General features: G+C 40.6%; 1 protein-coding gene across 5 annotated transcripts in view; it reads right to left on the reverse strand.

The window, feature by feature from the left end:
• atp8a1 (ATPase phospholipid transporting 8A1) overlaps positions 1–14,149 on the reverse strand; it is a 143,028-nt gene that overhangs the window by 87,582 nt on the left and 41,297 nt on the right. For 3 of the 5 annotated variants that reach the window (XM_078169460.1, XM_033633450.2, XM_078169461.1), the window contains exons 7-14: positions 12,749–12,822; positions 9,557–9,626; positions 9,288–9,415; positions 8,620–8,731; positions 6,298–6,463; positions 2,574–2,701; positions 356–433; positions 174–262 (exon numbers count right to left, since the gene is read on the reverse strand). In XM_078169460.1, coding sequence (XP_078025586.1) covers positions 174–262; positions 356–433; positions 2,574–2,701; positions 6,298–6,463; positions 8,620–8,731; positions 9,288–9,415; positions 9,557–9,626; positions 12,749–12,822 — 845 coding nt within the window. Of the gene's footprint in view, positions 1–173; positions 263–355; positions 434–2,573; positions 2,702–6,297; positions 6,464–8,619; positions 8,732–9,287; positions 9,416–9,556; positions 9,627–12,748; positions 12,823–13,623; positions 13,698–14,149 lie in introns of all 5 variants that reach the window. The other 2 variants (XM_033633453.2, XM_033633451.2) reach the window with 1 other exon arrangement.

Here is a 14,149-nt window from a genome sequence, read left to right on the forward strand (position 1 = left end):
CACTGATGCAGCTGCTAATGAGAAGGCAAGGGAGGAGAGAGAAAGAGGGAGAAGCCAGCTGTACTGTGATGCACACTCGGCATTTAATGAAGGTGATGGGAGAGGCAACGGTAGAATATGCAAAGGGGGGAGCACGGGAAAATCAAAAAGAGGGAGAGGAAAGCGGAACGTACCCATAGGCCACACCAGCAATGGTGCACTTCTTGAACTGCATCACGTTGCAGGTCAGTGTCCCTGTCTTGTCGGAGAAAATGTATTTCACCTGTATGGATAAAGAAAGAGAGAATGAGTGTATTTGTTATTCTACAGCAGAGATAGATTGTGTATAAAGTATTAGTTGAACTGTATTGTCTACCTGGCCGAGTTCTTCATTCAGATTGGACGTGCGAGCCATGGCAGGTGTGTTTGTTGGCTCATAGAGCATATCAGTGTCCTGAAACCAATCACAGAGAACTTCTTTAGTGTAACTTCTCTAAAGAAACATTTTTGGTAACAATACAAATTAAATTTCACATCAGTGATTAAAGTAAAAATAAAAACCAAAAATTTATATGAAAACACTCAGTCCTCTCTGTCTTTTTCCCCCTCCAGAAAACACAGAACCAACCGAGCTGCAGGAAGAGAGGCCAACTGAGAACTGCCCTAAATGTTGCTAAAAATTCCTTGCTAGGTTTTTCATTTAAAATTTAATGAATAAAGGGGCTCAGAATAACTTCAGGCAAAAAAAAAACAGTATGCTTCCTCAGCTGAGATATTTGGTGGGGTTGACCTAGTTGCGAAAGATATAAGAGCACAATATTCTAGGTGCTCACTCTAATGTTTCGAGTCAGTCAGGGTGCAGAGAGTTTCGACTTTGCAGTGTTTTAAAAGATTTTCATACATGTTGTGTTTTCTTAAAAATATTCTGTGTATTATGCTAACCATGTCACTTGTACACGTTTAAACGTCAAAACTCAATACAGCGTTGAAACCCAGCTCTTAAACCTGCAATAATTGATTTTTTGGCCACTTGGGGGCAGCACGACAAGCTGTGAACCCCTCATAAAAGTGATATGATGAATGTGTTAGCAAACAGTGGCTTCTTTACACATCGAGAAGACACAGAGCAACATTAGCATTCATTTGGAGTCGTGTTTGTGTCGACCTGACAAATCTAAGTTAAATATCCAGTGTCCTTTTGGCTCTGTTTTGGTCTCTACCACCTCCTGAGGGAGCTAATTGTCTCTGTAGCTGCTAAATGCTTCGCCATGTTCATAAGTTAGCTGCTAACGTTATCAGTTTGACATTTGGTGTAAGGCAGGCAGTGCAAATGTTTGGAAGTGATGTTGATGACAACGGCGAGAGTAAATATAAACTTTTCAAAAAGGAGAGAAAACACTAATGCCGCATTTTCACTGTATGGTATGACATGGCTTTTTGGTACCACCTCAGTCGAAGTTCCAAGCAAGCTAAAAGGTTGAGTTAAAGCACTGCAGACCACTGACTGGTGATTGGTCAGAACAGTCACTAGAACAGCCTGCACAAACCCACAATTTTTAAACAGTCAATCAAAAATTTCAATAGAAACCACAATGCTTTTTTATTCACTTGACCCCAGTTTTAAAAAATGGCATCCAAAACCACATTGTTGTCAAATGATGAAGTGTAGACGTTCCATTATTTGGTTGTCAAACTAAAGATTCAGTGAGTGTCTCATTGGAGACTGATGTCACAGCATAGACAGCATATAAAAATGGACAACGCGTCTCCATCTTCTCAAACTGTACAAAACTGACATACAACTGTGTCATAAGAACTACCTAAAATGACAAAAAACTATCTTTGGAAATTATTTTTTTGATGTGTACTTCAAGTTTTTAGTTTGGCTCATGTCCCATCCACTAACAACGAGGAGGCAGAGTTTATGGCCTACACTGCAGCCAGCCACCAGGGGGCGATAGAGACTTGTCTTGACTTCACTTTTGGGTTCAAATAAACATAAGAAGTTTAGCTGTCATGTCGTCCATCTTTATTATAGTCTATTTGTCATGGCAGTTTCACTCGCCGTCGCTATGGCAATCAGCTGGGAATCCCGCCAATGCTGACATGGTACTATTTGCAGTGGAAATCAAAATAGAGAAAAGCACCTGGTACCAAAAGTGAGTTGAGTTGAGTCAAACCATGCAGCGGATATAAGGCATTAAACTCTCTGAAGAGCTGAAGGGAACTGCAGAGTCTGGTGATAACTCTCTGTGAGCAACTCCCTTTACATACAAGATCCATTGTTGATATAATAACATTGATTATAGCAACTTCAACTGCAGTACAGTACACCATGTTGAAGCAGTAACCACCCACCTCACTTTGTTTATAGAGATTAACTGTATTCCAAATATTTTCTTCAATGAAACTTTGTGCTCACAGCCTGCAATAACACCATGTTACATGTACTCTGCTGCAGGTACTTCTGCTTCAGCAATGCATATAAAGATAGATGTAAGTTATTTTCCTCTTTAAAGTTGTTCTTCAGTTAAGGAAACAGTTCATCCATCTGAAAATTGAGAGCTTAGCTCAGATGAATTGCTCCAACTCACCCAGTTGATGAAAAAGGCCTGGATGAACTTGATAACCTCCAGTGTGACCAGGAGACTGATGGGGATCAGGTTGTTGAACAGGATGATGAAGGTGAGGAAGTTGAGGCCAAAGTTAGCCGCCCCGCCATCTATCAGGGGACGAGTTTTGGACAGAGGGGGAGTGATACACAGGAGACTCATCAGCGCTGGTTCATAAATATTAGTTAGTTAAATGAAAATGCCCAAAGCTACTTCCAGCCAATGATCAACTTTATCCCAATCCACAGAATGTTTTGGGCTAACGTCGTGCATTAGCTGGAATTAACCATTTCTTCCACCCAACCTCATCCTCTTACGACTCAACTGATTAACAGTCCAATTTAATGTCCCAGAGATTCAAAGTAGGGAACAGGGACCGAAGTATCTCAAATGTCATTAGTGTCACAGCAGCAGCCTTGGCATCCAGCATGATCCAGGCAATGAATTCCACAAAGCACTATGCAAAATGATGCTGGCCCCGCCCCCAAAAAGCCCCAAACAATTGGCAATGATCAACATGTAACCCCACTGACACCAAACATGAAAACAGGAGGGATGTGATTTACCTTTCCTCAGCTTGCAGGAGGTGCAAATGTTACCTTCCTCAACCCAAGCCTTGATCTTAGCATTGCGGTTGAGAGGGGCAGCCCTTCCCCATGACAGAACGATTGCAAAACAAAAAACTGGATGGCAGAATGGAAGCTACTGCTACTGGTACAACAACACAGATAGGAGGGAAAACTTTTTTTTTTGTTGTTTTTTTTCAGAAGTGGGGAGGAAGACAAACGTATCGGATGCTCTCAAGACAAAGGAGGGAGATTCAGTCCATAGCACATTCTCAACCAACAAGGAGTGGAAAAGAGGGGGTGGATTATGCCAGCGGAAAAAAGTTTGGGTGTTAATGATGATCACTACATCGCCTCATGTCACTCGATTCTAGTAGCCAGCTTGTTATGTGATGTTAAGCAAGATTTCTGCTATCAGATGAGACAGGGATACTGTGTTGGATCAGTCGAGAGTCACTGACATAAATACACATCAAACCATAGCAAACCAGGACATGCACAAGTCACACAAGTGCAGAAGTACACCTGATGTCTTCTCTTAAAGATATGCAGCTGTAATGTCGGAGCAATATAAGATGTTCTAACCAATCAAGTCAACATAAAATATATTTTATAAGTAATTCACAGCAAGTTGTCGCAGGAATTGGACTGTAAATTGTTTCTGGTTTCATTATTCTGAGTGATCACGTGGCGTATGTACATTACAGTGAGAAGAACACACCTCCTCAACATTTAGGCCCGTCACGATAACTACTTTTGTTGGACGATATAGTCCCGGAAATATTTGCAATGAGCTTCACTATTGTTATTTTGAGATAATTTTTTTTACTAATAGGCTTAGCAACACTTGGAGAACACTGCAGTTACCTCAAAAAAACGGGATGAACGATCTGGGAGCCGGGCCATTTGTTGATGGATTTACGGAGCAGAGGATAAAATTGTTGAAGGGTGAAACTAAAAACGACAGACTTTTGAGCTTGTTATCAGCACTCGGCAAGCTAAAGACTACCAGAGCTGTGCCTCTTACGCACCCAAAGTGCAGCTGCAGGCTACCGATGAGCTACTCTGTTTCGTCGTTTTATTCTTTTCAAGACTTGTGCAAGTATGCGGGTTGGAGAGAATAAAAAACAGAGAATCACTGCGCTCAAGTAAAGTCGGGAAAACCCTGCTCTTAATTCTGGCATCATGATGGCTAAAATGTTGGTGATACCGACAACAGGCAACATCGAGGTCAGCAAAATGACTGAGGTTATGTCCATATATCATATGATAACTTAATTATCGTGACAGGCCTGTCAAATTTAAAAGCAGAAGTAGGTCAAAAAAAGGCATTATCATGCCGTCACTAAAGAGATCAGCAGTTTACCTGCAGAGACATATATTCAATGCTATAGATATAGATTCACAGCTACCTACAAAACTAAGTAAACTGTAGCAGGTGGCATGAATGCACAACAAATTACATTTCACTTTTGCTCTCAGTCTGCATAAAGTTGTCACAATCTATAGGCTTAATGCCACCGATGACCTGTGTCAGCACTCTGCAGCGGGTCAAAGTCAAATGAATTACTCACCAGGCGTGCATAATCGCAGGCCTCTGTGACATACGAGCCTGTGTGACGCGTGGCGGGCCAACGTTGACTCTTCTGCTCCTGTCTGTGTTTAACTTCCAAATGTTGGTAAGTGAGTGAAGTTACAATAATTTAGGAAAATATGGCGATAAATGGGATGTTTAAGATTTGACAATCGCCCCACCTCTCTCTTTTGTCACTGGTTGGATAATATGCACTGGACAGAGCCTCAACAACTCCCTATGGAAGTACAATCAGTCTCAAGATGGACGCCTGCTTTATGACTTACACTCCCCTCATCAGTGTGATGTAGGGTCTTTTAGATGTGGGTTTTAATGCCACTGAGGACAATGGTAAAACCCATACAAAACCAATAGAAGCCAATGTATCTTGTAAAAGAAATAAAAAGGGACAGTGTAAGTCGTAGTGCAAGCTCAAACTGACCAGGGCACAACCTCTCCTACACAGGCCTATCAGGGTACTGAGTAATGGCCAGAGTGTCACGATAATCACTTTGCAGACCAGGTTCAGAGCTTCATCACAACAGAGCAACTGCTGCAGAAACCGAGCAGCCAAAATTGTTTGTGTTGTGTTAATGTCTGTAATATAACAGCTGGAGAGTACATCATGTAAAAACTAAAGTGGTTTTCACCTCCCTCCCTTCCTCCCCTCCCTGTCTGTCCTTTGTAGAAAAGAATCCACACAAGAAAAGAAGACAGAGGCTTTTAGAAAATGTCAGCTCTTGCCCCTTGGGTTGCACCGCATGTTGTGCTCGAGCAATAAACACGTATACGGCTCCCGCTATGAAAAGCTCCCTGGGAACAACCTCATCTCCCTGGCAGTCAAAGTGAATGCTGCTATTCATTTCTCCTAAAAGAATTGAGGGGGAATAAAAAAAATAAGATGAGGGTCTGAAGCTTGGGAACTGCAAAGTGTTTAACGTGGCACAAAAAAAATGGAGGAAAAGTGAGACACTGTTTGCATCAGGCACTGAAAATAACTAGAAGAAGGTATAAGAGAGCTGGAGGGGAAAAACCTATTGTTGGATCCCTGGTATGTGCTTGTCCATGGCATGGGCCCATACAAAGTAGGGCAACCATATAGGGGGCGAGGGTAGGGGGCTTCATTTGCTTAGCAAAGGCAGAGCTTCAGTAAGGGGTTAGTAAGGGAGGGTCATTCACGGATGGCCAAGGCTTTTAAATGGTTGTTACCTGGAGCTGTTAAAAAAACGACAACAAAGAAAACAACAAAATCAAACAGAACATTAGAAAGGAACAAAAAAGTACAGCAGCGCAGTGATATTCAACCATTTCTGTTTTGTTCACTCATTCACAACACATCTATGCATGTCACAGCTGTCTTTTCTCAGTTAACAGGGAATTCTCTTATTCCCACATTGCCACATATTTCACTTGTAATGCGAAACATAGTTTAACTGAGGCAACATAAAAACGACACAACACATACCAGCAATTAGGAACTTAAAATGACAAAGAAATAAGCTGATATGGACAAGTGAGACAAAATATGTGGAATAAGAGGGGCAGCATGAGCTGTCGGGACTCTTACAGTTGAGATCCATGTACCAGGCAGCATTGCCGTACTGGTACTTCCAGATGGTTTGGCCGATGGAGCAGACCAAAGAGATGGCCAGCAGGCAGCCAAACAGCACGAGGATCTGAAAGTTGGTGATGCGCTCCACGTTGGACAGCTTCAGAGGAGGCCGGGTGGAATTCTGGGTAACACATTACAAGACAGTTGTGGTTAACAAAAATGAAGAAGTGTGGCAGATGGTGATGTTCTGTCTGTGCTGTGAAAACGACCACAAGATAAAATGTGTACAGGGTAACTAAACCTTTGTAACGAGCACAGACTGCATAAAAGAAGTGGACGTAGCCTCCAGGTCTGAAAAAAGGTGCTAATGTGGAAGTGCCTTTAATCGGCATTCTTTCTAATGGCCAGCAGGGGGCGAATTCACTGGTTGCAAAAAGAAGGAATGACTTGTATCGAACTTTATGAGAAAATAACTTTACTTCTCACTTCACTTGTTACATCAGTGAACATTTTCCTAATATTTTTTTATGGTCTGTATTATTAAAAACCCAACAATATGCTGAACTATCCTGTTACATTTGTAAAATAAAAAATACAACTTAAATTGTGTGAAATCTTCTCAGTGTCACTGCGCTCAACACAGCAGTTCGCATGACTGAACAGGTAACGTTCTGTCTGCCCCTCCCACCCCCAAACCAAAACATTTTACTCCAGTCGCCGGGAAGCACGCTAAGCTAAGCTAGCTTGTTGCAAGATGGTTAGTAACGCCATTACCAGACTAGAAATAGGAGATCTACCAGTAACCTACAGGTCTGGTAATTGAAGCCACTTTGGTTTCACTGTGAATCATGAGGGTGATGGCAAGAGAGAGGTGGATTAAAACACAACTGTATGTCACATCTGCTACACGATAGTAAGTTACATCAGTGGGAAACAAATGAGCTAACCCAAGCTACAAGCTAACGTTATCCTTGCAGCATTTAGGCAGTCATTCCTAACTAATTCGGACAGGGCAAGGATTGGTAACATTACATTTATAGTTGTGGATATGAGACCTGATTCTGTACTGGAAAACATAGGCTTTACGAATATGCTTAATGTAGTTGAGTCCCATTACAATATTCCTTCACAAGCCCATTTCAGCTAGACTGTAATTACTTCTTTGTACATAAAATGAAAGCCAACAGAGTGCTGGTTTTTCAACTTTTTTTCTTCTTTTTTTTAAGAAAAATGACATTTTTTTCTTTCATTTCAGAAACAGAAGTGTTTCTTGTTTTGTGTCTGTTCATAACTACTATATTATATTTAATATTTTCAAGGAGCTGTTTTTGTTTTATATGCTGCTAAAAATACATCCCTGAAGATGGGTCACTCAGGTACATCTCCATCATTGTTTATAGTCATAAACTATCATACCTTATAATGTTAGTTTTTTGTAAATGAAACATTTTAAAAATTGAGGAAATGTATACTTGTTTGCTGTATTAAGTCTTCTTCAATACAACATGATGTTAATTTTGTAAGTTAAGGTCCCATTTAGAGTAAAACAGACACTAAACTGGATATGTTTTAGAGCGTGACTAGCTTGTGACTGACATATAGCTACCACAGAGACTTGTCAATCAGGATAGAGGCACAGCAAAAAACTAACATGAGGAACTTGAGGCTTCAAAACAGTAGTCCACAAACCAAAGATTGACGTCATGGTAGCTACATCCACTTCTTTTTGTACAGTCTATGTTAACAAGCTGCTTAAGAGCATGAAATGAAATGTCTTACGAAAAAAATTAGCTACAAAAAAATTCCCTCATTGGGATTTGACCTAATGAATTTTTAGACGTAGTCTCTGTGCATGCAATTAAGATTTCTTTTGTTTTCTGGCTCTAACTTAATATGATACATTTTTGAACACAGATGATGAAGACTGATATATATGATGATGAATCTGATGTGTTTTATAAAGTAAGATATATGTGTGGCTTTCATAATACCCTTTTTCCCCATGTACTTCTTTTTATATATTTAATGAAACTGTTTACTGACACCTGTTTTACTACCCTGTGTGGTTTAGATGGTTAACCACACCTGCCATCATAGAGCCTGTCAGCCTATCGGTGTTCATTCTGTATAAATATAGGTGCAGTTTAAACTGTTCAAACATTTTTACCGGACAAAGATCCAAGCAGGATCAAAATTTCGTCTTGATTAAACTTTTTACGGCCTGGAGTGTTCAAGTATTACTTTTTTCCCTGCATAAAAAGGTAAAACAGCACCAGAATGAAAATGTGTTGTACTGTAACTACAGATTAAAATCCTCCAAATACAAATATGATTTACCTGCATGAGTTTTGTGTCATGTCCAGTGTAGACCACCACACCATGCACCCACTGAGTGTTCCTCAGCTGGGCTCCTCTCAGTAAGATCTGGTCTGGACCCAGTGGTACTGTACTGTGGTAAGAAACATCACTGCCATTAGTACATTCTTCATACTTTCCTACAAAGCAACAGGCTAACATGGTCAAGCCTTTACTGACCTGAAACAACTTGTAACAATGGTGTTTAAACTGACATGCATCCGAGCCTTTAGTATCTGATGTTCTAAGTTTTATGCTGTTGAAATCGAATAATGGAGAAAAGTCTTTGCTTGTGAAAAGATTCCCATCAATGTGAAAATGAAGCCCATCAAACTCGTCGCCCACCAAAAGCTAAGTATAGCTGCTGGTAACAATGCTTATTCAGGAGCGCTCTATTGTCCCAAACTCTTAGAATCAAGCCATAATATCATAAAAGCAGGCATAATGCATCTTCGGTACAATGGCAGAGCTTCCAAACAAATATGTAATTAAATCTAACCGAGGCAGGTGCTTTCATTTATTCTGCAGAAAGATTAAATAATCCCTAAAACCTCATAATGCACTGATCCTGGCTCTGCTCCTGGCTAATGGGCTATTGAGTTGGTAAGAGGGGCAGAGAGCCAGGCATGGAGCTCTGTGACTGAGCCCACCTGTGTCCATCCAGGCGGATGTTCCCGACAAACTCGTACAGATGGCGGTTTGGGCTCTCGCACTCCATGCGCCCGGAGAGACGCATCAGGCTGTCGATGTCCTTTATGTCTGAAGTCACTTGGAGACCCTGTTGATGTCGTTACGGTAGAATTATAGCAGCGATTTCATTTTTTATTATCAAATTGTGTTGCAAACTTGCAGAGATTCCCCTTAGTTCACATTGTATGCACAATAACTTGTATAAAGAAAGAATAAAAAAGACAATCACCTGTCTGATTTTAAGGTTCGTCTCTCCATCCAAGTTAGATGTTTCAATGTAGCACATACCCTGTGGTTCACTGCAGCGGAGGCAGAGGATACAGACACTTGGAGTGGTAATATAATATGACAACTGCCACTCATTCACATATTACAGTACATATGACCTCAGCTATTGACTATCTTATATGATTATAGTTATATATTACTGTACGTAGGGGTGGGGAATGCATCGCCATTTTCTCTTAAGAGGAGACACTACAGGTGGATAGGGTAAAAATCTAACTAATCAACATCACCATGAAACTTTCCCAGTGGATTATATATATTGCAACAATCATTTTTTGTTTTATCAGTTTCCTGAATTTTAAATTTAGTTTATCCATGCAAATGAGGCACTATCTAAAAGTAAATTTCTAGAACAGAAATCTAAACTAACACCTAAATGTGTATTTTGGATGTTTTCTTTCCACTAGTCTGACAGAAGACGTTATGACGGCAAAAAAGGCTAAAAATCTCAAAACTGACAAGTGCAGTTTTCACCTGCAGTGTCCCCCCCTATAAGAATATGTCTTGATGCAGAAAAGCCAATAATCGGAAATCTGAAACACAACCCTCGACATTACGATCGCCTGTGACAATTGCGTAAAATTTGGCTCTACTTTTCTTACGGCTAAACCAACCAGATAGTGAAACGTAGCAGACGTAAACATGCGTGCACGTAAAAATAAATAAAATATAATGGGAGTAAACTCATCTGTGTATTTCAATTGTGGATCAATACAAATACGCTAAGTTTTAAAAGTAGTAAGTAGTCACATAGTGAGAAAAAAATAAATCATGTATACAATCCAAAATTTGACGCATCAAGACTCAATGAACGTTTATAATCGCTGTGTAGCTCTCTAAATTTAATCGAATCAAGAGGTTCTTGGAGATTCCCACCCCTAATTGTAGACCAATAAAAAAGAGAATGATTATTTACCAATAATAACATAACTTTCTATGAAAATTTCAGTCTCAATAATTTACAAACTAAATATGATTTATAAAAAGGGTCTGCAATAGAACACTGATACAGGACTAGATTACAGCAAACAAAGATGCTACATGCCAGCCTGAAGGTCACTCAGGAACAGGAAACTAAATCAAAGTCTGACTGAGTGAAAGTCACCCTCTTAATGTCCTTAAGACAGAGGTAACATCTTAGTTTGCTGCTACCTGAGTTTAACTGTCTAAAATACACTGCAATGGGACAGGGAGTGGAGAGGGAAGAAACACCACAGCAGGGATATATGAGCAAGCAGGCATGCCGAGCACAACAAACAGAGCAGACAAATGGGCCTGTGACAGACTCTGGGCACAGCGACAGAGAGTGAGAGCGTGCCGGTGCTTAAGGTGAGCTGGGTCGCTGGTTAGCTACTCTTTTCATGGAGTGATTTATTCATACCGAAGGCTGGTCCAAACACACACAGGGTGGAAGGGAAAATCAAAAACAGATCTGGACACTAAAGCCCAACCACAATCAATGAGAGGTTTGGAATCAGCAGCTATTAGCCATCAAATGAGAGCTCTGTCTCATGGAAATGAGCAGAAGTCTGCTGCGATGGCCGGGAAATGAGAACTTTGTGTTTTTCATAAAAGAGCAAAATACTGCTCTAATAGTGTTCGTAAATGACTGAACTACACCTAAGCTTGTCATCCATTTCGATTGTTATCACTCTATTAAATAGGCATTAGTAGTGGTAATCAGTGTTACAGATATAGGATAAAAGGCTCCTGCTACACCAACGAGTGTGTTTAGAATGCCGTTATCACCTATTACAGGCCCATCAGCAAAACTTAGGTTAATGTGTGGTGAGGTTTGGGCACAAAAAACACTCCTAACTATGATAACTTAAAGAGCATGTTTTGGCTTAACATACCCACTTTTGATGCTACAGTCCCTGCTGGAAATGCAGCAATGGATCACTAAAAAACACTCACTTTTGGTGGCACTATCCCTACTAGAAACACAGCAAAGGCTAAATAAAAAAACCTGCTTTTGGTGACATACTCACCACTGGAAACACAGCAATGGCTCGATACACAATGTTGGCACAATCTCCGCTGGAAAAGCAGCAACGACTCGTTAAAAAACACCAATTTTGGTGGCACACTCCAGCTGGAAATGCAGCAATGGCTCAGTGACAAAACACCCACTTTTGGTGGCAAAATCCCTGCTAGAAACACAGTGATGGCCTCCTAAAAAACACCTGCATTTGTTGGCACAATCCCCACTGGAAACTCAGCGACAGCTCGGTATAAAAACAACCGTTTTTTGGTGGCACAATCCCCGTTGGAAATGCAGCGATGGCTCGGTAACAAACACCCACTTTTGCTGGCAGAATTCCTGCTGGAAATGTAGCAATGGGTAACTAAAAAACACCTACATTACTAGATGTTGTGCCTCCCGTCATATATACATTGCTGCTTTACAACAAACCCAGCCATTTAATAGCTGATAACGGCATTGTAAACATGATCGGTTGTGTAGCAGGAGCCTTCTATCCTATAATGCGACAATGCTGCTAACCACTACAATTTCCTATTTAATAGAGCAATAACGTTTGAACCGGATGAGCTCATTGGAATGACAGTAACATGTTGTGGCAAGTAAGCAAAACTATGATTCCAAGATGTTTTTAACTTTACATCTTGGAATGTGACTGCATGCAGACTGTCACATCAAATTAAACTGTTTCATTTAGGGTGCCATACAAGCCATGCAAAGGGCAAGAATATGGAAAATATTCACACCCAATCAAAAGAGTATCTCAAAAGGAGCATGTGCTCCTGTGCTGTAATAGTAGATGTCTCCATTCACTCTGAGCGGTGTTAGAAGTTTCAGCCAAACATTGAAACAGGTCTACTGTACAAGTCATGATGAAAATACAACATAATGAAATGACTGTAAAAGCGGCCAGTATTATGGTTGCCAAAACCACAATGTAGATAATAAGGGAAGGAACACTGTGTCATTGAGTGCGGCATTCCAACATCTGATTATTGCCAGAATAATCACAGGCCCCTTCCTTCCTTAAACTATTCCCTTATTTGTGTCACGAGTGAGAGAAGAGCTACAACGCCTCGTCCCAGTCAGTACACACAGCCCCTATCTCTCCCGCCGCTGTTCTGTTGGTAATGTTGCCGGTTTCCTGACCTGGACGACAGTATGACGAGATCAGCCGGGAGGTGATCCCCATTTGCAGCTCTGACTACTTCCCCAACAGCCACCTGATATTACCAACCACACACCAGCAGGGGGCGAGAGAGAGGAGGTGTGGCAGTTGTTTGCACAAGGGGAGGAGGGCAGGAGAGGAGAGGATGAGAAAGAAAAGGGAGGGATGAAAGGATTAAAAAAAAAAACAGAAAACACAGACAGACAGACAAACAGCAACCACATAAGGGGAGAGAAAAATGAGAAGAGCACAATGATCAGTCCTGTATGGTCAGAGGGAATGATTGGTCATTTGTTCTCCTTTTCACAAAACCATTTAGAAAAAAAGCAGGGTTAAGTTAGCGATAAAACTGTGAGGAAGTGTGAAGTTTTAAATATAAAATACTACAAAGATTCTGAAGAAAGTAGTGACGTGGGAAGTTGTGGTTGAAGTCGTGCCAGTGGAAGAGATTTTCGAAATCAAAGTGTATTTTTAATACAATTTTTGATCAATTTTAACGTAAAGAATCTTAAAAGATACAGAATCAATGTTCGCTCTGCAGGAGATCCAAATGTTTTTTTGAAAAGGTGAAGGTTGATTTATGTTGACATGACTGATCAGTCCTAATCCAATATCACATTACCACTGTCCCACCTAGAGAAATGATGGTGTCACAACAAGATACAACGTATGTATTCCTAAACAAAATTTAAATCCCAATTAAATTTACAAATGCAGGATTTAAACCACGTTGACAGTATTGGTTCAGTGTATTATCTAACCATCATTTCTTTAGGGAGAGCTGAGAGAGAGCAAGAGGAAGTAGAAAAGAAGGGAGAAGTTCCCCATAGCCTGGCAGCAGGGTGGACTCCTATACCTGGACGACAAAATGACAGCATCCGCAGGAACGAAATCACTGCCATTTACTCTAATAATATCGCCCACCTCAACCTGTGAAAATAAACTGGTTACTGCTGTGCACGGCCTATAAAACAGCATAAATGGAAACATGAGTTCTACACCAGGAGCAAAAATGCACAGCTGGTGAGAGAAAGAAGGTAAGTACATTAAAGCAGTAAACAGTACAGACACAGTTGGAGGCTTTTTTCTGTTACTGCTGAAGCTTGCATAACAGGTGCAAACACTCAGCATATTCCACCATAGAGAGGCGAAGGTGAAGTCCCTCCCCTTTCAGCATCCCCCATGGGACCTTATTGAAGAAAAAATATGTACAGAAGTCGATGGTGAAGGACAAATCCTTTTTTTATCCAGTTTGAATTGTGTCATGCATTACAAATATAATGTTTGTCCATTTTAAAGGATAATTTGCAGTTTGTTGTGGTATCATTTAGTTTTATTGAAAACATACTCTTCCATTTGATTAAATCTGACAAACATCATAA

This window comes from Epinephelus lanceolatus, chromosome 7, assembly GCF_041903045.1.
Source record: "Epinephelus lanceolatus isolate andai-2023 chromosome 7, ASM4190304v1, whole genome shotgun sequence".
In the NCBI taxonomy this organism is placed as follows: Eukaryota; Metazoa; Chordata; class Actinopteri; order Perciformes; family Serranidae; genus Epinephelus; species Epinephelus lanceolatus.